The 19,244-nt window shown below is 44.5% G+C and overlaps 2 protein-coding genes across 6 annotated transcripts in view; one reads left to right on the top strand and one right to left on the bottom strand.

Annotated features, from left to right (window-relative positions):
* Window positions 1-4,047, bottom strand: part of LOC102692312 (transcription initiation factor TFIID subunit 4-like) — a 90,226-nt gene extending 86,179 nt beyond the window's left edge. For both annotated transcript variants that reach the window (XM_015368350.2, XM_015368351.2), the window contains exon 1: window positions 2,484-4,047. In XM_015368350.2, coding sequence (XP_015223836.2) covers window positions 2,484-3,825 — 1,342 coding nt within the window. In that variant the 5' untranslated portion in view covers window positions 3,826-4,047. The remainder of the gene's footprint in view (window positions 1-2,483) is intronic.
* A 1,902-nt stretch (window positions 4,048-5,949) lies between these two features.
* Window positions 5,950-18,609, top strand: LOC102688938 (LSM14A mRNA processing body assembly factor). 4 transcript variants are annotated; one of them, XM_015368181.2, is made up of 11 exons: window positions 5,951-6,275; window positions 10,432-10,595; window positions 11,013-11,148; window positions 11,810-11,929; window positions 12,665-12,832; window positions 13,135-13,215; window positions 13,577-13,747; window positions 13,926-14,097; window positions 14,358-14,396; window positions 14,982-15,231; window positions 15,700-18,609. In XM_015368181.2, the coding sequence occupies exons 1-11, from the start codon at window positions 6,155-6,157 to the stop codon at window positions 15,718-15,720; spliced, it is 1,443 nt and encodes a 480-aa protein (XP_015223667.1). In that variant the 5' UTR covers window positions 5,951-6,154; the 3' UTR covers window positions 15,721-18,609. The 4 variants fall into 4 exon arrangements, with proteins under 4 accessions (XP_015223669.1, XP_015223667.1, XP_006641220.2 ...); XM_006641157.3 differs by having other exon boundaries at window positions 5,952-6,275; window positions 15,697-18,609; XM_015368183.2 differs by lacking the exon at window positions 11,810-11,929 and having other exon boundaries at window positions 5,950-6,275; window positions 15,697-18,609.
* The last annotated feature ends 635 nt before the right edge of the window (window positions 18,610-19,244 follow it).

The following is a 19,244-nucleotide window of genomic DNA, read 5'->3' as shown; positions in this document are numbered from 1 at the left end:
GCAGAGGAATCCCAGAGAATTTGAAATGCTGTACATGTCAAGCTCTGGCTGAAACTGGACCTGTTCCTACCTGAAAACCGCAATACATTAGTTATCTATAGTACTTCTCTTAAAAAAAAACTTAAAGGAGAAAAGTTTTTTTTTTTTAAATGAAGGAGAGCCTTTTTCCTCCATGTCTAACGTGGTCATTTAAGGAAATCAATAACTTGAGTTAACTTGGAGTTTCCTGAAACTTGGGCTATGTGGTTGAGCTCAGCAGTTCATCTTCAAGAGATTATGGGGATACATCCAGCAGCATGGGCATCACATGTTCCAATCGAGCCTGTGCCACACTACAACTCGCCAAATGCCACCTGAGCTGAGCTGGGAAGGAACAAGAGATTTGCTGTACAAAGGTGAACCCTGTCACTGGCCTGCTGCCTGGAGCGCTCACTGGTCTGGCAGAGAGAGCTGCGTCTACACTCTATTTCACCAAACCCAGAAAGGGGACAAAGCTTCAATCCGAATGAAAAAGGTCTCCGTGACTTATTTGATGTACGTATTCTTAGTTATTATTCAAAATGTCTTTATTACCATGACCGCCTCTGCAGTCACACCCTAAAATTTCTCATTTTTGTTTTAAAGAAGAGAAAGCAAATAAAAAATCCAAATATTTATCATCTAAAAAAAGTATGAACAAAAATCAACCCAGGGACCGGAGTGAGAAGGGGGTCGAAGGAGATGTGGAAGTGCGTTCAGGACTGAAAAAAGAAACAAAAAGGAAGTACAGGAGTCTGGAAAAGGCCGCCCAGCCACGCCGCTGAAGCAGAGTCCCCGAGATCCTTCAAGAATTGGAAGAAATCCGTGGATCAATCAGCTACTGGGCATCCTGGGTAGCTGAAGGGTCTCCTTTCCTTTTCACCCCTTTAGGTTAGTCCTGCTGACTTTTTATGACCAGAAAAGGTTAGAAAACGTAGACAACTAAAACCTTTTGGGAACCTTGTTTTATTCCACGCACATTCAGTCATGTAAAAAAAGTCAGAAATTGATGCCTGCTGGAAATTGAGACAGAGGCAGATCCGGCTTCCACTGTTCTGTCTTGGAATCTCTAACAGCAAAAGCATCGCTGCGTGTCTGCAAAGTCACTTCTACGGTGCAATAACTTAGGGCTCAACAGCAAAAGCAATTTCATATTGGGGTAAAAGGAGCAGAGAAAAAAACAACATAATACATACATCATCTCTAAAATAACGGAGTTGATTTTTTAACACTTTATTGTTTGATGGTTCATAGGAGTATCTCAAATTCTGACTTTTTAAAACAACTGTTTTCCTTGAATTTGCTAAATTGACCATTCCTTTCAAATAAGCCATTTTAAGAAGTATAACTGTAACTTTATCTAATTTAGGCAGAAAGGAAATCTTATCAACATGCTGTACATCCTTAAAGACTTTCTCAACTTGACTTGCTACAAAAAAAATCTTTCAGTTTAAGAACAAACTGCAATTTGAGGTTCGCAGCACTTGTTTTGCAATATTGGTTGCAAGTATGTATCACACAGATTCCTTCATGAATAGTGCTGCTGGAGTTAGCGCCTACTTTCAAAACTGTTCTCCTTCAGCTGGTCTGAAAAGGGATACTTTCTGCATCGGCCATTCATCAAGCTTTAGAAGTTGGGAAGAAACCCCGAGGAGAACATTCAAACTCCACACAGAAGGTACGACAGTCTGACACTGAACCAAAGTCCCAGGTGGCGTCACGTGGTCACGCGACTGTGCTGCCTGTACTTACAGCAGTTTATCATACTTTTCCTCTTCCTTTAAGGGAGAGATAGATGTGGAATTCTTGTGCAATGATGAAAATGTGCAAAAAAATGTCTACTTACTCTCATCAGAATTATTTTTCTCTTAATTTTTTAGCAACTCGTCATTTTATGTTTTTTTTTTTTTAAATGTCACTTGCCAAACTTCACTGCTGTCATCTAGAAGCTCAGAGGTTCAGGAGCTGCACCTCTGATACCAGAACTGTGTAGCCTTGCCAGACTATTGATATGACCTCATTCTGCACTGGACGCATAATGACTGGACATACAGGTAGGACTGAAATTTCTAAATATGGAAAACATATACTGTTCCTGGTTGCACAGTGAAAGCTTGATCTGGCATCTTTAAAAATAAAGTTTTCATTACATTCGATTCCCTAGAATTAGTTTTTGATATGAGGTAAAGATGAGTACAGGAGTAGGTTAGGTGCTTTCTGTGCAGCAGCAACTAATAAGGAGGCTCCGTTTGTGGGACCAAAGTTACTTAACCGGCAAGTATAGCTATACCCTTTAGAAGTGCAATCGTGCATTTTTAAAAATAATAGTTGTACATACCAGAAGAATCCGAGGGCTGTGCATACACATGGCAGCGCTACTAAAAACTGCCTCACTTCACACTGGCTGATAACGTACTGCTATAATGAGAAGAGGAGACAGTGTAAACGGCTGCACTCGGACTCACCCGGAGGGATGGTGAATCCGGGAGGCAGCTGGATGGTGGTCTGCTGGGGCGGTCTGACGATCAGCTGCGGTGCCACTATCCTCTGGGTCGCGCCCACCCCCGGGCGGAGGGGCTGGGGCTGCGTGGACGCGGACATCCCGGCGGACGGCGACGGGGTCCCAGGTCTCACCACGCCGACGGTAGTGATGTTGACAGCGGGCTTGGCCGCGGGGCTGCTGGCGGCCGGCGCCGAGGTGGCCGCCGAGCTCGGCGGCTGACTCGCCGGCGGGTTGACAGCCGGTGCGGGAGAGCTGACGGGGTTTGCTAGGGAACTGACCACGCAAGGCTGGGTCGGCAGGATGATTTTAGACGGCGCAGGGGAGTCCGCCGGCGGGTCGCTGCCATCCCCGCCCTTGCGGTGGTTCGCCAGCTGGGCTACGGCCGCGGCCGGGGGACCTGTCCGTGCGACCTGCTGCACCAGCGCCGGCGCCCCGTTCCCATTCTGCGCCACGCTGGCCGCGAGGTGACCCGGGGGTCTCTGCAGGGCAATCGTGAGGGTGCCCGAGCCGTCCGGGGCCACGCCGGGCTGGGCAGCGCTGAAGGCGGGCGCGCTCGCACAGGGCGCCCCGGCCAAGCCGCTGCTGGCGGCGCCGGTCGGGCTGGGGACGGCACTGTTCACCACGTTATTAACGAGAGTCACCGCGCCGGCAGCGGCGGGGAAGCCGACGGCGGCAGGAGCGGCGGGGTTGACCGGAGAGTTCACTGCAACTCCGCCGTTCCCGTTCAAACTCTGTATCCCTGCGGGAGCAGTCCTGATGGTCGAGGTGAGGTGGTTCTTCAGGGGGTCCGCCGCCGTCGCTGCCCCTCCCGAGCCCAGGACGGTGCCCCGGCTGCCAGGGCTGATGCTGACCAGCGGAGGTGGTAAAGTTACCAGACCAGGTGCAGACACTGTTGTGATATTAGATGCTCCATGTGATGGCAACCCGCTACTACTAGCATTTACCCCGGTCCCAGAAGTGATGGAAGCTTCTTCGAAGGGCGGAATGGAACTGAGCGAAGACGGTATCACAGTTTTCCCGGAGCTAAGTGCTTTACAGTTGGGCTCCTGGTTTACCCCAGCTTTATGTTGCCCTTGTTGTTGTTGCTGCTGCTCTAGTATAGTGTCCACTTGGGCAGGTAGCATTCTTCCTAAGTGGTGATTAGCGGCCCCCGTCACGCCAGCGCTCCTGGTTTCGGTGTGGGGGGCTGCTGGGTTGCTTTGGCCGGCCAGCTGCGACTCCAGGGAGCCCACCAGATCGCTAACGGCTTTTTCATCCACCTCGGAGAAGAGCATATCTTCCAGAGGGTCGGAGGCACCCGCCATCTTTGATCTCAGATCGCTGTCCAAATTTTGGTGTAGTCACTACGCAGGCGTGTTGCTGGGCATTGTGGGAACGGTGCGTGACGTCAGAGCGCCAAAATTCATTCGCTGTGTCCGAGTCCGATTCATTTCGCAGGAAACAGAGTTCAAATGCTGGTGTCTAGTGAGAGCAGCTGCAGGCTGGAACGGGGTTATCTTTTTGCAAAGCACCCAAATATGAAATTTCCGCCCGCTTGAGCTGGTGTCGATTGCAGTGATAAAGATAGAAGAAGCCAGGAGGCCGTTCTGACTAGCTTTTTCGATATGTGCTAATTAATCTGAGGGTCTGGTCAACATGGTTGGATAGCTCGTTCCAAACTCCCACAATCCTTTTGTGTTAATATGTGCCTCCTTGGTCTCAGTGTTAAATGCACTTCCCTGTAGTTTCCACTCGTAACCTCACTTGATTTTGAGGAAGTCTACTGGGGTTGACCTTGTCGATGTCTTTGAGGATTTTGAATAGTTCAGTCAATTTCTTTGTAGTCCTGTGTTTGCAACTAAAATGAATTATGTCATTCTGTCAGCATAAACCAGAGGTTTTGCTCTTTCTAATAGCCCGCCTTTCATTGATTGTCACTTTAAAGACTCTCGATTAAAACATAAGGTCAAAGTAAAGTATGCATATTGAAAATAATGTCTGAGTAGTAATTAACATTAGAACTGCAGGTCACCAGCTGGCAGCGTAGAGGTGTTTCAGTTTCACTTGGTTGTGTTCGGCGGCCCAGTGGTCTCACCACCCCTGGCTCAAAACCACTGCTACCAAGAGCAATTTATTTAAACCACTAAGGAAAAAATATTGCATATCTGTATTGTATGTTACTTTCTTAAATAATAATACACAAATTACCTTCCTAGTAATTTAGATAAAACGTTTCACAGTTTGAAAAAAAAGATTTTCAAACCTTTTTCTTGGTTACTAAATATTATATTAGAATTTACATACAGCATTGTATACTATTTTCAGAATTCAAAGCAATATTTTCAGATCTGCAACTACAGACTAATGTATACAGAAAGCACAGCAAGCCGTAAGGTAAATGTCTGAATGTCTGACCAAATCTTCCAATGATTAGATACCCTTGATAATACCCTCTCAACTGTGATAAGCCGTGATTGATAGTGTGCTGCATGTCTTTATTTTATATTCTATTTATGTGATCAATCATTTGCACTTAACCCATGCTCTCTAATGTATCCTACACATACCTTGAAATATATCCCAGACTCTTGTAAACTAAGTATTCATCTATATATGTGCTGTTACTTTAGATAATTATTCAGCAATTTCATCAGAATAATTTAACTCTGATCATATTTAATTTTAGATGTGTTAATACATTTTGTTAGAGCTCTTCCTAAATGCTCATTTGCCTCTGCTCTGGGATGTTTATTTTCTATTGGATATTGCATTTTATTTTGTAACAGTATTATTTTTTCTAAACAATTAGCAGCTGTGTGATAAATGAACAAGCGAAGCAAGAAAAAAAACGTATATGATTGAGGATTGTGATTAAAGTAATCAAATTTGCTATGAGTGAAAACTGTATTTTGCCAATAAAAGTAGAATTTTTGTCAGCCTGTTCAGTTTCCGTTTTCCCTAAACTATTCATTAACACATGGGTTTAAAATATATTGTTCTGTATAACCAGCTCAGTTCAGTCATATAATAAACCACAATATCATTTTGTGTACAAGAAATCAAACATTATACGGACATAAAACACTCTTGCTTGTTCTATTTTTTACGATATAGTAGTTTTGCATTGTCTTCTGAATCAATGCCTAATTCCCAAAGACCCTTTTCTGTAATTCCTCTTAGAAGGTAGTGTTTCTGATCGTCTCAGTACTGTGAGGGGCCAAACGTTTAGAAGAGAAGACAACTGCGGGTGCATTTTATTTACGCATACGTCAAATTCAGTTTTCTGCTGTTACCCTGGCGCTTAAAACGTGAAGTTTTATTTATAAATCAGCCACTAACTCCCACTCGCCAGCTGCAGCCATTAGGTCCATGTGTTCAGACTGAGTTCTCGTCACCTTTGGAGCATCCCCTTGAAAACTCGCGAGAGCGCCATTTTTTTAACAACTTCCGCTTGCGCCCCTCGGGCAGTTTTAGTGCGAAGGAGAAAAAAAATGAAGTCGGCCATGTTGGCGTAGCACCTCCGAGAGGAAAGGGGGAGAGCCGAGAAGAAAGAACAGAGTGCGAGAAGAGGGAGCGAGGAGTGAGCCCGGGAGCCGCGATCCGTAATCCACTTCCATCCGCCGTCGCAGGAGCCGCACCGACCCGGGAGACGCCATGAGCGGGGGGACCCCTTACATCGGCAGCAAGATCAGCCTCATCTCGAAGGCCGAGATCCGCTACGAGGGGATCTTGTACACGATCGACACCGAGAACTCCACCGTCGCGCTCGCCAAAGGTGCCCGGGGGAGGGGAGCGAGGCGGGGGTCATGGGGGAGGAACGGGGAGCCGCCGGCCGCAGCCGCACCGACGGGGCTCCGGGAATAGCAACGAAACCCCGGCTGGTAGCACAATTGGTAGCGGAGGAGGAGGAGGAGGAGGAGGGGGGGGAGCGAAGCACATTTTTATTCGATGTGTTGTTGGCACTCGTTGTTCAAAAAAAATAATATATATATATATTAAGCGACCGACGGCCTCGAAACCTGCGGGAAAAGTTCGCTCTAGGTCTGCGAAAATTGCCGACAGGCTCTTCGTAGTCGTAGCTGCTATTTCGTTCGGTGGTTGTTGTTTTTTGTTAACGGATCAGATCCGGGCGGAGAGGGGGGTGGAAATTGAACAAATAGCTGATCTGGTGATGGTGGTGGTGGCGGCGGGGGGGTTAACCGTGGGCAGGTGGACTGTAGGGGAACAACAAAAGGGGGACGGGGGGGGAGGGAGGTCGTGTAATTCAAGAAACAGCCAGCGCCGGTCAGGGGTGAGGTGGTTTGTAAACAAGTCCCCTTCGGCCTTTTGTTTATAAAAGAAGTGAGCAGCCATGCTCCAGCGCCGCGCCGGGTGCGTTTGCAGGGCCTGCACCCCGGCTTTTACGGGTCTGGCGGAGGGGAGGCGCTCAGACGGCCTTTCCTTTGTTGACTCGGGCTTTCCGCCTGGATGGGCCGCTCTCGGGTGAGAGGCGGGTAGGCCTCGGCGGCGCAGCCGGCTCGGTGTGAGCACCCGTGTTTCGACGAGGAGCTAAAATGGCGGTAAACGTTTGGGGGGGGTGGCAAAGTTTGCGCTCGGCACCGGCGGGGAGGCTCGGTTCCGTTGTCGGGGGCCCCGGTTTCACACCCGCCCGCCCCGCCGAGCCGGGGCGGTGCAACTCGGCGTCAAGCCTCTGATATTCACTTTCTGCGCCAGCTGGCTCTTGACGTCGGCCTCTTTGTGTGAGCTGGCTGGGCTGAGTCTTCCTTTCACCCCGGTTATAATCCGGGCCCGGAGCTGGGGCAGCTCCAAGTGTGTGGTGGTGTTTTTTTTTTGTCTCCCGTTGCCTTCAGAAGTGCAGGTGAAATCGGAGGCATTGCATTTAGGTTTATGCGGTATCGCTGTACCTGCAACTTGAGTTTTTTTGTTTCCCTTGGCTAGCTGTATCCCGGCGGCCTTCCCAGTTGCGTGGGTTGGCAATAAATAAAATCGGGGGTCCTACCGGTTTCATCCTTTTTCCTGTCTACCAGCAAGTGAACTGGTTTAGAATGGGCTCGGCTGTTTAGTGTAACACCTAAAGGTATAGTTTTAAACACGGCCTAGCCCCAAACCTCACACTAAATTATTCTAAAGAAATGTTTTGCCTTTGTTTACGTTTTCCCAAGCAGAATAAGACGGGGGTTGTGCTGATATTGTAATCGAGGCTGTAAAACTGATGTCACTTGTTGGAACCCGGTCTAGATACACTGTAACAAAGTGCAGTCATGGAGGGCTCTGTTTGTATTTTCTGTTTGAATTCCAGGGCTCTGGCAGGTCTGTACTGAACTGGGCCCTTTAAATCTTGTTCCCAGATCTCAAGCATGCATCGATTGAAAGGAACTTCAGAACACTGATCGCACCCCAAAAAGACCAAGAGTTTGAACTCCCGAGTGATATGTATGGTTTAGAAGGATGTTTTTTTTTAAATAAATTGCAGTTGTCTAGTCACAATTGAGTGTCTTTCTAAATAAAAAATTGTGTGAGATTTATGGTTTTCTAATTGTTTGGTGACAGCCTTTAAAAGTGAAATTTATTATACCCAGGCTGATGTTACAAGTTATTTGTTGCTTATGCATGAGCCACTGCAGTGGCGAATCCAACTCTTTTTTTCTGAAAACCTTGTAGTCAGAATATTATTTCAATCACTTGAAGGCTCTTTGGTTCTCTCTCCATTTCCTGGGAATACAGTTTTTAAAGTCCTGCTTAAGTTAGGACTGACAGTTTAAATGAGGATGTACCTTGATTTCTCCTGGGCTGAGACTTGTGTAAGGTTAGAACCAACGCTTATTTTGTTGCGTCTGGACTCGCATCGTGACCTGGTAGTCATCCATGTAATACAAATTTTGGAAGTGCTCATTAGAACTAAATTAAAGATGGGATCGTTTAAACCTGAACAGGAGACGCCACGTTTTTATTCCAAGGGTTTGTTGATGTCTGCAGAAAGGTGCCCTGCCACATTGCCAAAGCTGATGTCTTGGTGAATTTCAACGACGGGCTGGATGAGATTCTCTGATCACAAAGCTAATAGAGACCAGCTGAGCTGGATAGGTCAGATGGCCGTATCTTCCTTGTGTAACCTTTATGTTGAGCCTGACTCTTAACTGTGTGAGAGCTTGGGATTACAGTTCAGAGGTTTTTAACCCCTGCAGATTCTCCTCCCCTTAGCTGAAGGTTCTCTGATGAAATTCTTGCTCCCTGTGGTGACGCAGAGCTTCTGTAATTATATGAGCCTTCCAAAGGGCTAAATCATGATTTGGCTTCTGGGACATGCCAGGCCGCCTATCTGTTTAGGAAAATCGTGCCCTGAGGAAAGCTTGTTACTCAAGTACCCAAGATGAATGGATTTAGTTTTACATAACTGGAGTTATGTTTTCAGACTGGACTCCCCTAATTCCAAGTTTGTACTGTATTGTTTAGTTGTGTAATGGGAATACTTAAATGCTCACTGGCAAAATTGTAATCTGGTTTCTTCATGAGTGATGCAGGTTTTATGTGCTGTCTGAATTTCTTCAGATAGAAACATGTTTCCTACCACATGGTGAAAAATGAATAATAAACTGCTACCTTGCAAAGAGACGTGATTTGAGTTATCTACAGTTAAAAAGCGTTGGGCACCTCTATAAATGGGAAAAGAAGTTTGAGTAGTGATGGTGCGTCATAACTTTGACTTCCCTTTGAGGTCGTGTTTTTCAAATGCAGATGGGTTGTACAGTATTCATGGCTAACAGTTTATAAGTGAAGTAGAGCATTCATATACTGATCATTATAGGTTGGTTCCTCTGCATTTGGTTCAAATGGAATATCTGGTTTCATCAGTTTTTTTAACTTAAATTCCAAAACTGCTTAAATCCCATACTTTTTCTGTAGTGCTTTAAAACATTTAAATGTAGCATTCCCATTAAAATTGTTTTTGTGATGCAGGTTACCGTGGCCTTTTTTTGTATGAAGAATTAAATATTGCAATCCTGTCAAACCGTTTGTTACAGAGAGATCAGTTGGCGAGTAGGTGGCTAGGCCCAATCCTGTCCTGTGTTGTAAATAAAAAGGTGGATTAGTTGAGGGAGCTGACGTCTCCTCTGAAAAAACACCATGATCTAGGCAACGGCGTGTGTGACTTGGCACAGGTGTAATTTAAAATGACAACCTGCAACTGGAAATCGATTTGTTACTTGCTCGCACTAAATACTTTTCTAAAACTTGAACTAGGCAGTTGTCCTGCTTATGCTTACTCTATAGAATGAATGTCTGGAAACGGAGGTGGTCTTCGCTGTATAGGAGAGCGGACAGTAAAAATGTATTTGATGTGGTTCCGCGTGGTGTGGGTTTGGAGAACAGTATTTCTAGTACAGGTCCTGGGGACTGACATGCCTGTTTGGTTTTCATCAGCCAAGCCCTTACCTGTTTGAACTTTTAATTAACCCATTAATAAGATTAGATTTTTTTTCAGCCCTTACCATTTTGAAACATTTATGTAACTTGAAATCTCCCAGTTTCCAATCGTGGGGGGGAAAGTAGAGCTGATAAGAGTGCTCTTCTGTAGGTGTGTGGGTCTGCAGAATAAGGATAGAAAATCCTTTCACTTTTTATAAACTGGACTGTCAATATAGTTCTGCATTCACCCTTTTCTTAGCGTAATAGTGTCCTGAGACTTATGTTAAGTACTTGTAAATTGACTTTAGGTTTGCCTGTTATTTTTTTCCCCAATACGTACGTACGCTGTTCTGTTAAAGCAGAATAGCATGTGTGGTTGTAATTCTGTAAGTGGATCTGTGCCTTTGCTTTCTACGCAAGTTGTTTTAAGTATTGCTTGACACATTGCAAGTAAAATGTCATGTTAAGTATAAAAGCACGCCGTGTTCCAGTCTCTCATTGATTTTTTTTTTCCTCCCCCCCAGTGCGTTCCTTTGGCACTGAAGATCGCCCCACTGACAGGCCGATACCGCCGCGTGATGAAGTGTTCGAGTACATCATCTTCCGGGGGAGCGATATCAAAGACCTCACTGTCTGTGAGCCCCCGAAACCCCAGTGCTCTCTTCCTCAGGACCCGGCTATCGTTCAGGTAACACCGCAACAGGGCTCCTGTAACCAGAGTTCGCATACCCACCCGCACATGAAATCACACATGCCGTCTTCTCTGTGTTGCAATCATAATAGGAGGTGACACTTCAATTTCCTGTGACAAATGACTTTCGGTCACCCCCCTCACTGGTTCTCACTACCACCAAACGATTGCAGTTCTCTGAAATGGAGCATGAGCAAGTCTGGTCATATCAACTGTCATGCAGTGAGCATGACCTTAATCCTTTTTTGTATAAGTGAGATTTATCTAACTTAGTGAATTTCATTTTTAGAAATGTTTTGGAAAAGATGCAGAGGACATATTTGTGATGGATATCCCTTGTTGAAGTAGGCAGCTCACAGTCACGATCTTGGGTCAAGTGAGGTTACATGTTTGTTTTGTGGGTGTTTTTGCCAGTCATCCCTGGGGTCCTCACCTGCTGCATCATTCCAGTCTGTGGCGTCATACGGGTTCAGCAGGGGCCCCGTCTCGGCGTACAGCCAGTTCAGTCCCAGCCCCCTGGTGGGACAGCAGTTTGGTGCTGTAGGAGTAGGTATGTATGTCACTGTCATATCGAACCTGAACAGCGAGAGCTCCTAATTCTTGTTGCGGGAAGCAGAGCTCCTAATTTGAATTCCCCTCTTCTTATAAAACAATGGTGTTGTTGTCTTTTAAAATGTCTGATCCTGTGAGCCACATTTTAACATAGGCACATAGCTCAGTTACTTCCAAGTGGGGTTTCTGGTTAAGTTGCATTACTGTAACTACTGATTCTTCGTTGAAGCTGCCAGTTTATCAAATCAGTTTTTGTTATGGTATTTGGTGTCATTTTAAGACAATTTTGTTTTTGAGCTCTTAATTGTTTTTTTAACTGTATTAAAATGGAAGATGTGCTGGAAGAGATGAGATTTGTTTGCCATAAAGGTGTTAATTACACTTATGGTAGACATCAAGGAGTATTTTTTATGAGCAATAACAGGGGACTGAGCTGTAAATTAAAACTTGAGTTATAAAACACTCTGGAATTCAGTGCTAGTAGAGTTCCTGAGAACGTTATTAGAATACAGTATCAGTATGCGGGGTGTGCTTGTGGTTTTTCATTTTGTGTGATGAAGTCTCCAGGTGGGATTTACCATCTTTGAGGAGAGGGATTATTACCTTGTGTGATGTGCCAGTGCCCCACACCTCTAAACCTTCTGTTCCTCTCTACACAGGGCGCTCTTTGACATCCTCTGGTACAGACACAAGCACCCCTGCACCCCTCTCCCAGAGCAATACAATTGGTTCTGCTTTTTCCCCTGAAACAAGCTTACTGAAAACACAGTTGCATCGAGGTAATGATTTCATACAAAAACTGATTTGTTTTGTGGTTAAAATGCTTTGTAATTATACTAGATCGAGAAGAACTTTCTGTAGCAGATGCAAATTCAGCACATTCTGATTACCTGACATTACCCTCCTTGTGAAAAAGCCTGAAATTAATTGATGTGCACATCTCGCAATCACTTCACTTTATGTGGGCAACGTCTCGAAGCAGGAATGTGGAAGGTGGTTGGTTAAAGGACAGCATTGCTGTTTTGTGTCAGCCATTTGGTTTTGTCATAGAACGGTAAATTCTCCATGACCCTCCCAAAGGCTTTGAGTTAGTCCTCTTTAAAGTTTTTGATCCTCTTGCTTTTTACAAGACCATCTTGCAGATGCATCCTTTAACACAACATAAAAGTAGTTGGTGTCTGATATAAATGGGATTTTGTGGTGTACGAGCTCTGTGGAACAAATTCGGGTCCATTGCCTAGTAAAGCATGATTAAGTGATGGAAGGCCAGTGTTTGGCACTTGTACATGGTCACTTGCAGATGTTACAGAGTAGCATGAATGATTAAACAATGTATGATTTGAAATAGTTTGTCATTGTGATGAAGAAAGTTTGTCACAGGTGATTTTAGTCAAAACTATTTCCAGCCTTTTTTTTGTAGTTTAAACCTGATGATCTAGGTCAAAGCAGCTCTGTGATGTGTGAAGCGAAGCAGTGGGGTGGTCTGCTTGTGAACACCCCTGCCTGTCTTGCAGGCCGCTCAAGCCCCCAGCTGGACCCCCTGCGGAAGAGCCCCACCCTCGAGCAGGCGGTCCAGACTGCCCCAGCAGCTGCCCCTGTACCTGTGGGCCGCAGGAGCCCAGCTGCCCGGCCGACTCCTGCCGGCACACAGAAACCAGGAGAGAGCCAGGAGCAGAGGAGGAGTAAGCACTCGTTAACACGTTCTCCGCTGTGCTGACGTATGGCTTACTACATTATAGTCATCTATTACTTTGAAGACCAGCTGCGATTCAATACATTTAAGAGAATGCACAATGATTAAGGGTTAATTACACCGATTGTCTGTTGGACTTCAAATAGTAATTGGGTGCATGCCTTCTGTTCCGTTTTTGCAGTTTTATGTATTGTGATCCTCTGTGTTAACACTAGTTTTAGGGGCTTATTAATTGGAATCTATGGTTACTGCTGCACAAAAAAATAAAATAAGTTAATTTAACCCCTGTAGGTACAGATGCACAAAAATTACCAAGACCTGATGCAGAGCAAGTCAGGAATGAGAACAGGGATCCTGCCAAGCGGCAATCAGGTACGCCAGCCATGACTGTCTTCCTGAAGCTCCCTGTAGAGTAGGTACAACGACAGGATATCGGCTGAAGTTGTTAGTGCGAAAGACACTTTAAGTGCAGAAACAGGAAGCTCTTGTTTACGGTTGGCATGCTAGTTTTCATGGATACTGTGGCATTTCCCCTTGTTTTGTACGTCACTGCGCAGGGCGAACGGTTCATTCCTTGGATTTTCAGGATTGACGGCCGAGATGGCATTTCTAGTCTTCGGCTCAATTGGCTTTTCCCGGTGCTTCATTGTTTTCGGATCGGCTGCATTTATTAGTTATCCTTCGATTTCCGGATAGCCATCTCATTCATTCCTTAATGTGTCCTTCTCCACAGCGCCACCCCCAGCTCGGCGGGGGCGTGGGGGTCATCGTGGCAGGGGGCGCTTTGGGGTCCGGAGGGACGGCCCCATGAAGTTTGAGAAAGACTTTGACTTTGAGAGTGCCAACGCCCAGTTCAACAAGGAAGAGATTGACCGCGAATTCCAGAATAAGCTGAAGCTTAAAGGTAGGCCCTGGCACTCACTCCCTTGATTAAAGCCCCGGTGGCTGATGTCTGCAGTACGTGCGCGGTTGGCACCGTGCGTCATCGTGTGCCTCCTTGCGGACTGCAGCCTCAGCTGGCTGCAAGGAGGGGCTGCAGCAGACATTCATTTCTCATGACTTTTTGGTGCTCTTCTGTGTAGATGACAAGCCTGACAAGCCAGAGAAAGCTGTAAATGGGGAAGATAAAGGAGACTCCGGGGTTGAGACCCAGAACAGCGAAGGGAATGCCGATGAAGAGGATCCCCTGGGGCCTAATTGCTACTATGACAAATCCAAATCTTTCTTTGACAACATCTCCTGCGATGACTCAAGGTAAGGCTTGCACGCACATTAATTTGTGACCAGATAAAATGCCCTCTAGATTAACTAGGAACATGAATGATAAGCATACAGAGTTGAAGTGGTTGCAAGATTGAATTTGTTTATTCACCTAGGGGTTTTGCAGCAAAAACTGAACCATTCAATACTTGACAGTGTTAAGTAAATAAAACTGACAGACTGATTAGCTTCAGAATTTTTCCTGCTGTTAAGAGAAGAAAACCCTGAAAAATCTTTTTTTTCCCCTCTTTTAGGAAAGCAGCGGAAAAATCCGGAGTTTCAGCATTCCCAAGGTATGCCTGATGCAGTTGAAGAGGTGGTGTTTGTTTTTGACTGGGCATGTTTTATTTCCAGACAGGGCACACTGAAATTTGTGCGCTGCCAAGAAACAAATGGATTTGAAAAAGATGCTATATACTTATCCCAGCGCGTGGTCTAGACTCTGATGTGCACCACAGAGAAAATAAGGACTGAGGTCTGAGTCCTGGAAAGTCAATTTTCCTTTAAACCTGGAATGCTGCATTCTTACAGATATTCAAATATTTAAACATTCGGTGCTCCTTTTACCTGATTCTCTCCATATCATCAGTGTTGGTCTAAGATCGTAAGAACTAGAGGTCATTCAGCCTGTCTAACTCATTTGGTTGTCAGTAGGTAATTGATGCAAGGATCTCATCCAGCTGCTTCTTGAAAGAAGCCAGAGTATAGCCATGGCTGAGCGGCTAGTTCCACCCTCCCACCACCCTTTGGGTAAAGAAGTACCTCCTGTTCTGGGTTTATAATGCCCTTTCCAGCCCCACTCGGAGTGCAGGGGGCGTGTCCACTTCCCTGTGGCGTTGTGGGCGGACTCTAACCCCTCCCGCCTTGTGTGTCCTCAGGGAGCGGAGGCAGACCTGGGCGGAGGAAAGGCGGATGAACGCGGAGACCTTCGGCATCCCGCTGCGCCACGGCCGCGGCCGCGGGGGCTTCCGAGGGCGGGGGGCCATGGGCTTCCGCGGCGGCCGGGGGCGGGGCGGGGGCCGGGGAGCCTTTGGGACCCCCCGCGGAGGAGGCGGCGGGAGCAGCGGCTTCCGAGGGGGATTCAGAGGAGGGCGGGGCGGCAGAGAGTTCTCAGAGTTCGAATACAGGGTAACGTGTCCAGCGCCCTTATCGTCTCTGCAGCCGCTCTTCCCTTCAGACAGTGTTGTAGCTGTGGGTCCAGAGCTGTCCATGTCTCTGGGGCTGTTGATGGCTTACCCAACACAGGACCCTGAATCCTGCAGGCGGCTGAGGAGCCCCCGGGCTCTATTGCTGTGTGGCAGGGAGACAGCTACTGGTTGCTTCTGTCTGGCCTGCAGGACGGAGCAGCCACCTCCTTCTGGCACCATGGAAAGGGGGGTACCGGTTGCTGTATCATGCTGTCACCCCAACATTTAATAGGATCTCAGGTTGATTTTTGAGGTTGACGGTAGTGGATGACATTTTACTTGGTGGATAGCTAAATTGTGTACCTGCTTTTTATTTTATGCGTATTTCACTTAATCTGGTGTTCTGTGGAAAACCTCAGATGTCATTTTATTTGTGTGTTTATAACTTTTTTTTGTTTTGTTTCAGAAGGACAACAAAGTTGCTGCATAGTACATCGGGAAGATGGATCCAAACTGAATTGTAGCTCTTCATGGTCCAGGAAATTTAGGTTTAAACTTCTGACTAAAGAATGAAGAAATGTACTTGCTGTATATTTGTCACCAGCACTGGGGTAGACTGCTTGACTTCAAAGGGTGTAATGTAGTTTTCTTAATCCCTTTCCTTTTTTAGAAGAAAAGAGGTATAAAGCAATCTTTGAAATGTTAAGCTATGTATGAAATATCAGCAGAAGGAAGAGAACATGTATGTAAAAATTACCATACATCAGTGGAATTATTCAGTATTTTTGCATCAATATTGAGGTTTTTTTCTTACTAAAATTGTATTTGATAACGTTCTGTTAGGTGTAAAGAAATGTATGCAGAAGCCCGCTGATACTGTGATGAGAGTACTTTGATCACTGAAATAGCTTTATTTTTTGGATATATCCTGTAATGTACCTTAGGAGCACCAAATTCCTGTAAATAGCCAGTTGGGTTCCAGTTATAGCTTTCTACAGTTTTTTTTTTTCTACTACACATCTTTATACCCTGTTTAATCACAACTTAAACTGCCTGCTGTCTTTTGCTGAGTATCGTTGTTTGAAATACTTTGCAGTTCTGTTTATGGGTATATCAGTCCAGTGTGCTTTACACATGGACATGGTGTAGAAGTAGTAGTGAGTTTATCTTAACAGTATGTAAGTGCAAGACAAACTTAACCACTTGTTTTCTGGATTGGTATTGTTCTTGGTTTAGTTTGTCCCTGCTAAGGCTCATTCACAATGGAAGATCAGCTCAGATTCAGTGCTTTCTCTCAGAAGCCTTTGGAAACTGTATTTTACTTAATTTCAAAGCCAATTCAGATCTTCACATGCGTAGTAGGAATGCTGAATGTATTTTCTTAACTGAGTGTGTAGTTTTGGAATTTAGTTTTTTTCTGGAGACCATATCTTGTGTCCGTCCTCTTGAATATGTAAAAGTACATCCCATTAAACTGTTAAAGGGATTCTAATTTTTAAGCCATGGAGTCATAAAGTATATATCGCTTTGAAAGCTCAAGGTTTTCAATGAGATCTGTTGATTTTATTAAAATTTGAATACCAGTTCTGGTTTGTTTTCTCATAAGATGACTTATTTGAATATTTGATACTTCGTATTGTTGCCTTGTGTGTGTTTTTTAAATAGTTAAAATGCTGGTAGGAAGTTGAGTAGATTTAGAACTGTAAATGATTAAACAACCAGGATATCTCAGTAGGTACATAATGCTAATCCAGTGGAACGCCTAAAAATGGATATTGTGGATCAGTTTCACAGTTACAGATCTGGATGGGTATTTTGCTTTGAGTACAGACTCAGTAGGGTGCGGCTTTACTGCCTTGTTTTGGATAGTACTTTAGGGAAACCTACTTTTTCCCCAAAGACATAAGGAGAAGGATTAGATTGAGGTAACTTGGCTCACTGTAGTTGGGGGACTTGGCATTTTTGTGGTTGTTGCTCTAATTGGCTAATCGGCTCTGAAAAAAGTTTTTCATGAATTAATTAATACATGCATTCATAATTGCTTTGCATTGAGTTTGTTTAAATCTGGCTTTTTTTTACAAAATGGCAAAAATGTTTATTTGCACTTTATGAGCGTTGTGTTAATAAGTTTAAAAATTCTTGCCTGCATGATTGCTGAATTCACAACTAGGGTTAGTTCAGTATGTTGTGGATATCGGCAGCCTTGTCTCCTATAGTGGTATTCCTTGTGAATGGGCCTTTTGAGCTGCAGTGAAATATGTAAGGTTTTTGGCTGTTCTCCCTACATTCTAATGTAGCAAGTATGGGTAGATATGAGGTGAACATATATCACATAAATACAGCCAGACTTGTGCACTTACACCTACATGCAAAGCAGCCTCTGTGGAACATAACAGGATTTTCCCCAAATAAGGATAGTTCAGATGGCTCTGTAAATAAGGGTCTTTTAACTTGAAGCAACTTTACTTTGTAGGAATCTTGATGGGATCAGAACATACTGCATAAGATTAAATATTCCTTCTGCCGTGATTCATAAAATGATGAAGCCTTATAGTGATCTTGTCCTTGTTTCAGTTTTACATTCTGTAGATGTGCTACTCAGTTACCTTTGCTTTTTATCGGAAAGTCCCCCTTCTGCCTGGAGGTGCCCATTTAAATACTCCTGACTAAACAAATCAAGCACTGTTTTCTGAGCTACCCAACAAGGGAAGTGCTGTGTCCAGTAACTGATACATTTTGACATGATTAAGTATTTTTAATATGGTTTTGTTGTTTACAAAGACCGTTGGAATAAAGGGATCCAAAGATAAAGTTTTATTAATCTTGCTTTCACATGTCCTCAAAGTTGGCTCGGTATTGGGGCAAAAGTATTGTGGTTGGCTGCTCATCTAAAAATGGATTAATGACTAAAATTAGTTGACAGATCTTTATTTAAAAGCACTACAAGAAAACCTTCTGTAGGTGAGAAAAAGTAGGGCAGCTAGTACACGTCCAGTAGTTTATTAAAATGTGCAGTTTGATTGGAGATTTTAGTGAACACCAAACACTGCATGATAACTATGCCTTGTGAGAAGCCACAATCATGACACTGAACAGCTTGAGAGGCTTTTCTAGAGAAGAGGCAGTTCCTGTATTTTGTTGCAATAACTGTATGTTACTGAAAAGTCCCATGCTAATACAAGATTAAAACTGTACATAATACCAAAATGCTGTATGCTACGAAGGTTTAATTAAGTTACTCCTTCTAACCTCGGGGGAAAATAGCCAGATGTTTTGGTGTTCAAAACTCAAGCAATTTAATGGCATGGTGTACTTTCAATGTGCCTCACTGAGGGTGTGAGGTTTTTATTCAAAGCAAAGAATAAACAGTTGTTCAATATATTTGTCTGTTTTTCTTTTTCTAGTCTGTTGCATTGTACACCTTGCCGATCCACAGATCCATAACCATTTTTGCTGTGGGTACTGTGAAAGACTGTAGACATTAATATCCACCAGTGCCTACAAAACCATTTTCAATACAGCCGTTCAGTCTTGTCGTTCTTTGCTCTGCTTGCTTGCTTTACACTTCTGCTCTCAAACCTTGGTGTCAAAAATAAGATTTCTAAGAACCTAAGCATGGCTTTAAGAGCTATATATACTTGTTAAATAGTTTCCTTAGCTCTGACTAAAGAGTTAACATAATTTAATATTTCCAATTTATAACAGAAGGATCCAGCTAATCCTGAAAAGGGGAGTGCTGAAACTTGGGTACTGATGGTTTTGTCGCAGATTACAAACTTGCTGCACTTTTGTTAAAGCTGAATGAATTTAGAAATGTACCTAAAAAGCAGATGAAACTGGTCCTACAGAACAAGGACTGAGAACCACTGTTGTAAGTGAAAATGTCCAAATTGTTCTGTTGGTGTTGAATTGTGGACCCTCACAAAAACGTAGTGGAAACCTAGGTGTCGGGAGATATTGCTGCCTAAAAGCACTTCGAAACGGGAAGCATCTAACCTGCCTAGACCTTCGAAG

This window comes from Lepisosteus oculatus, chromosome 20 (assembly GCF_040954835.1).
Source record: "Lepisosteus oculatus isolate fLepOcu1 chromosome 20, fLepOcu1.hap2, whole genome shotgun sequence".
NCBI lineage: Eukaryota > Metazoa > Chordata > Actinopteri > Semionotiformes > Lepisosteidae > Lepisosteus > Lepisosteus oculatus.
The sequence above is the reverse complement of the archived record's forward strand: the minus strand, read 5'-3'. Positions and strand labels throughout refer to the sequence as shown.

Excerpts from the sequence above, each read along its gene's own strand:
- LOC102688938 (XM_006641157.3), top strand. The coding sequence starts at position 6,155 with ATGAGCGGGGGGACCCCTTACATCGGCAGCAAGATCAGCCTCATCTCG. Across the intron at positions 6,276-10,431 it reads CACCGTCGCGCTCGCCAAAG|TGCGTTCCTTTGGCACTGAA; the intron begins GTGCCCGGGGGA and ends CCTCCCCCCCAG. Across the intron at positions 11,149-11,809 it reads GTTTGGTGCTGTAGGAGTAG|GGCGCTCTTTGACATCCTCT; the intron begins GTATGTATGTCA and ends CTCTCTACACAG.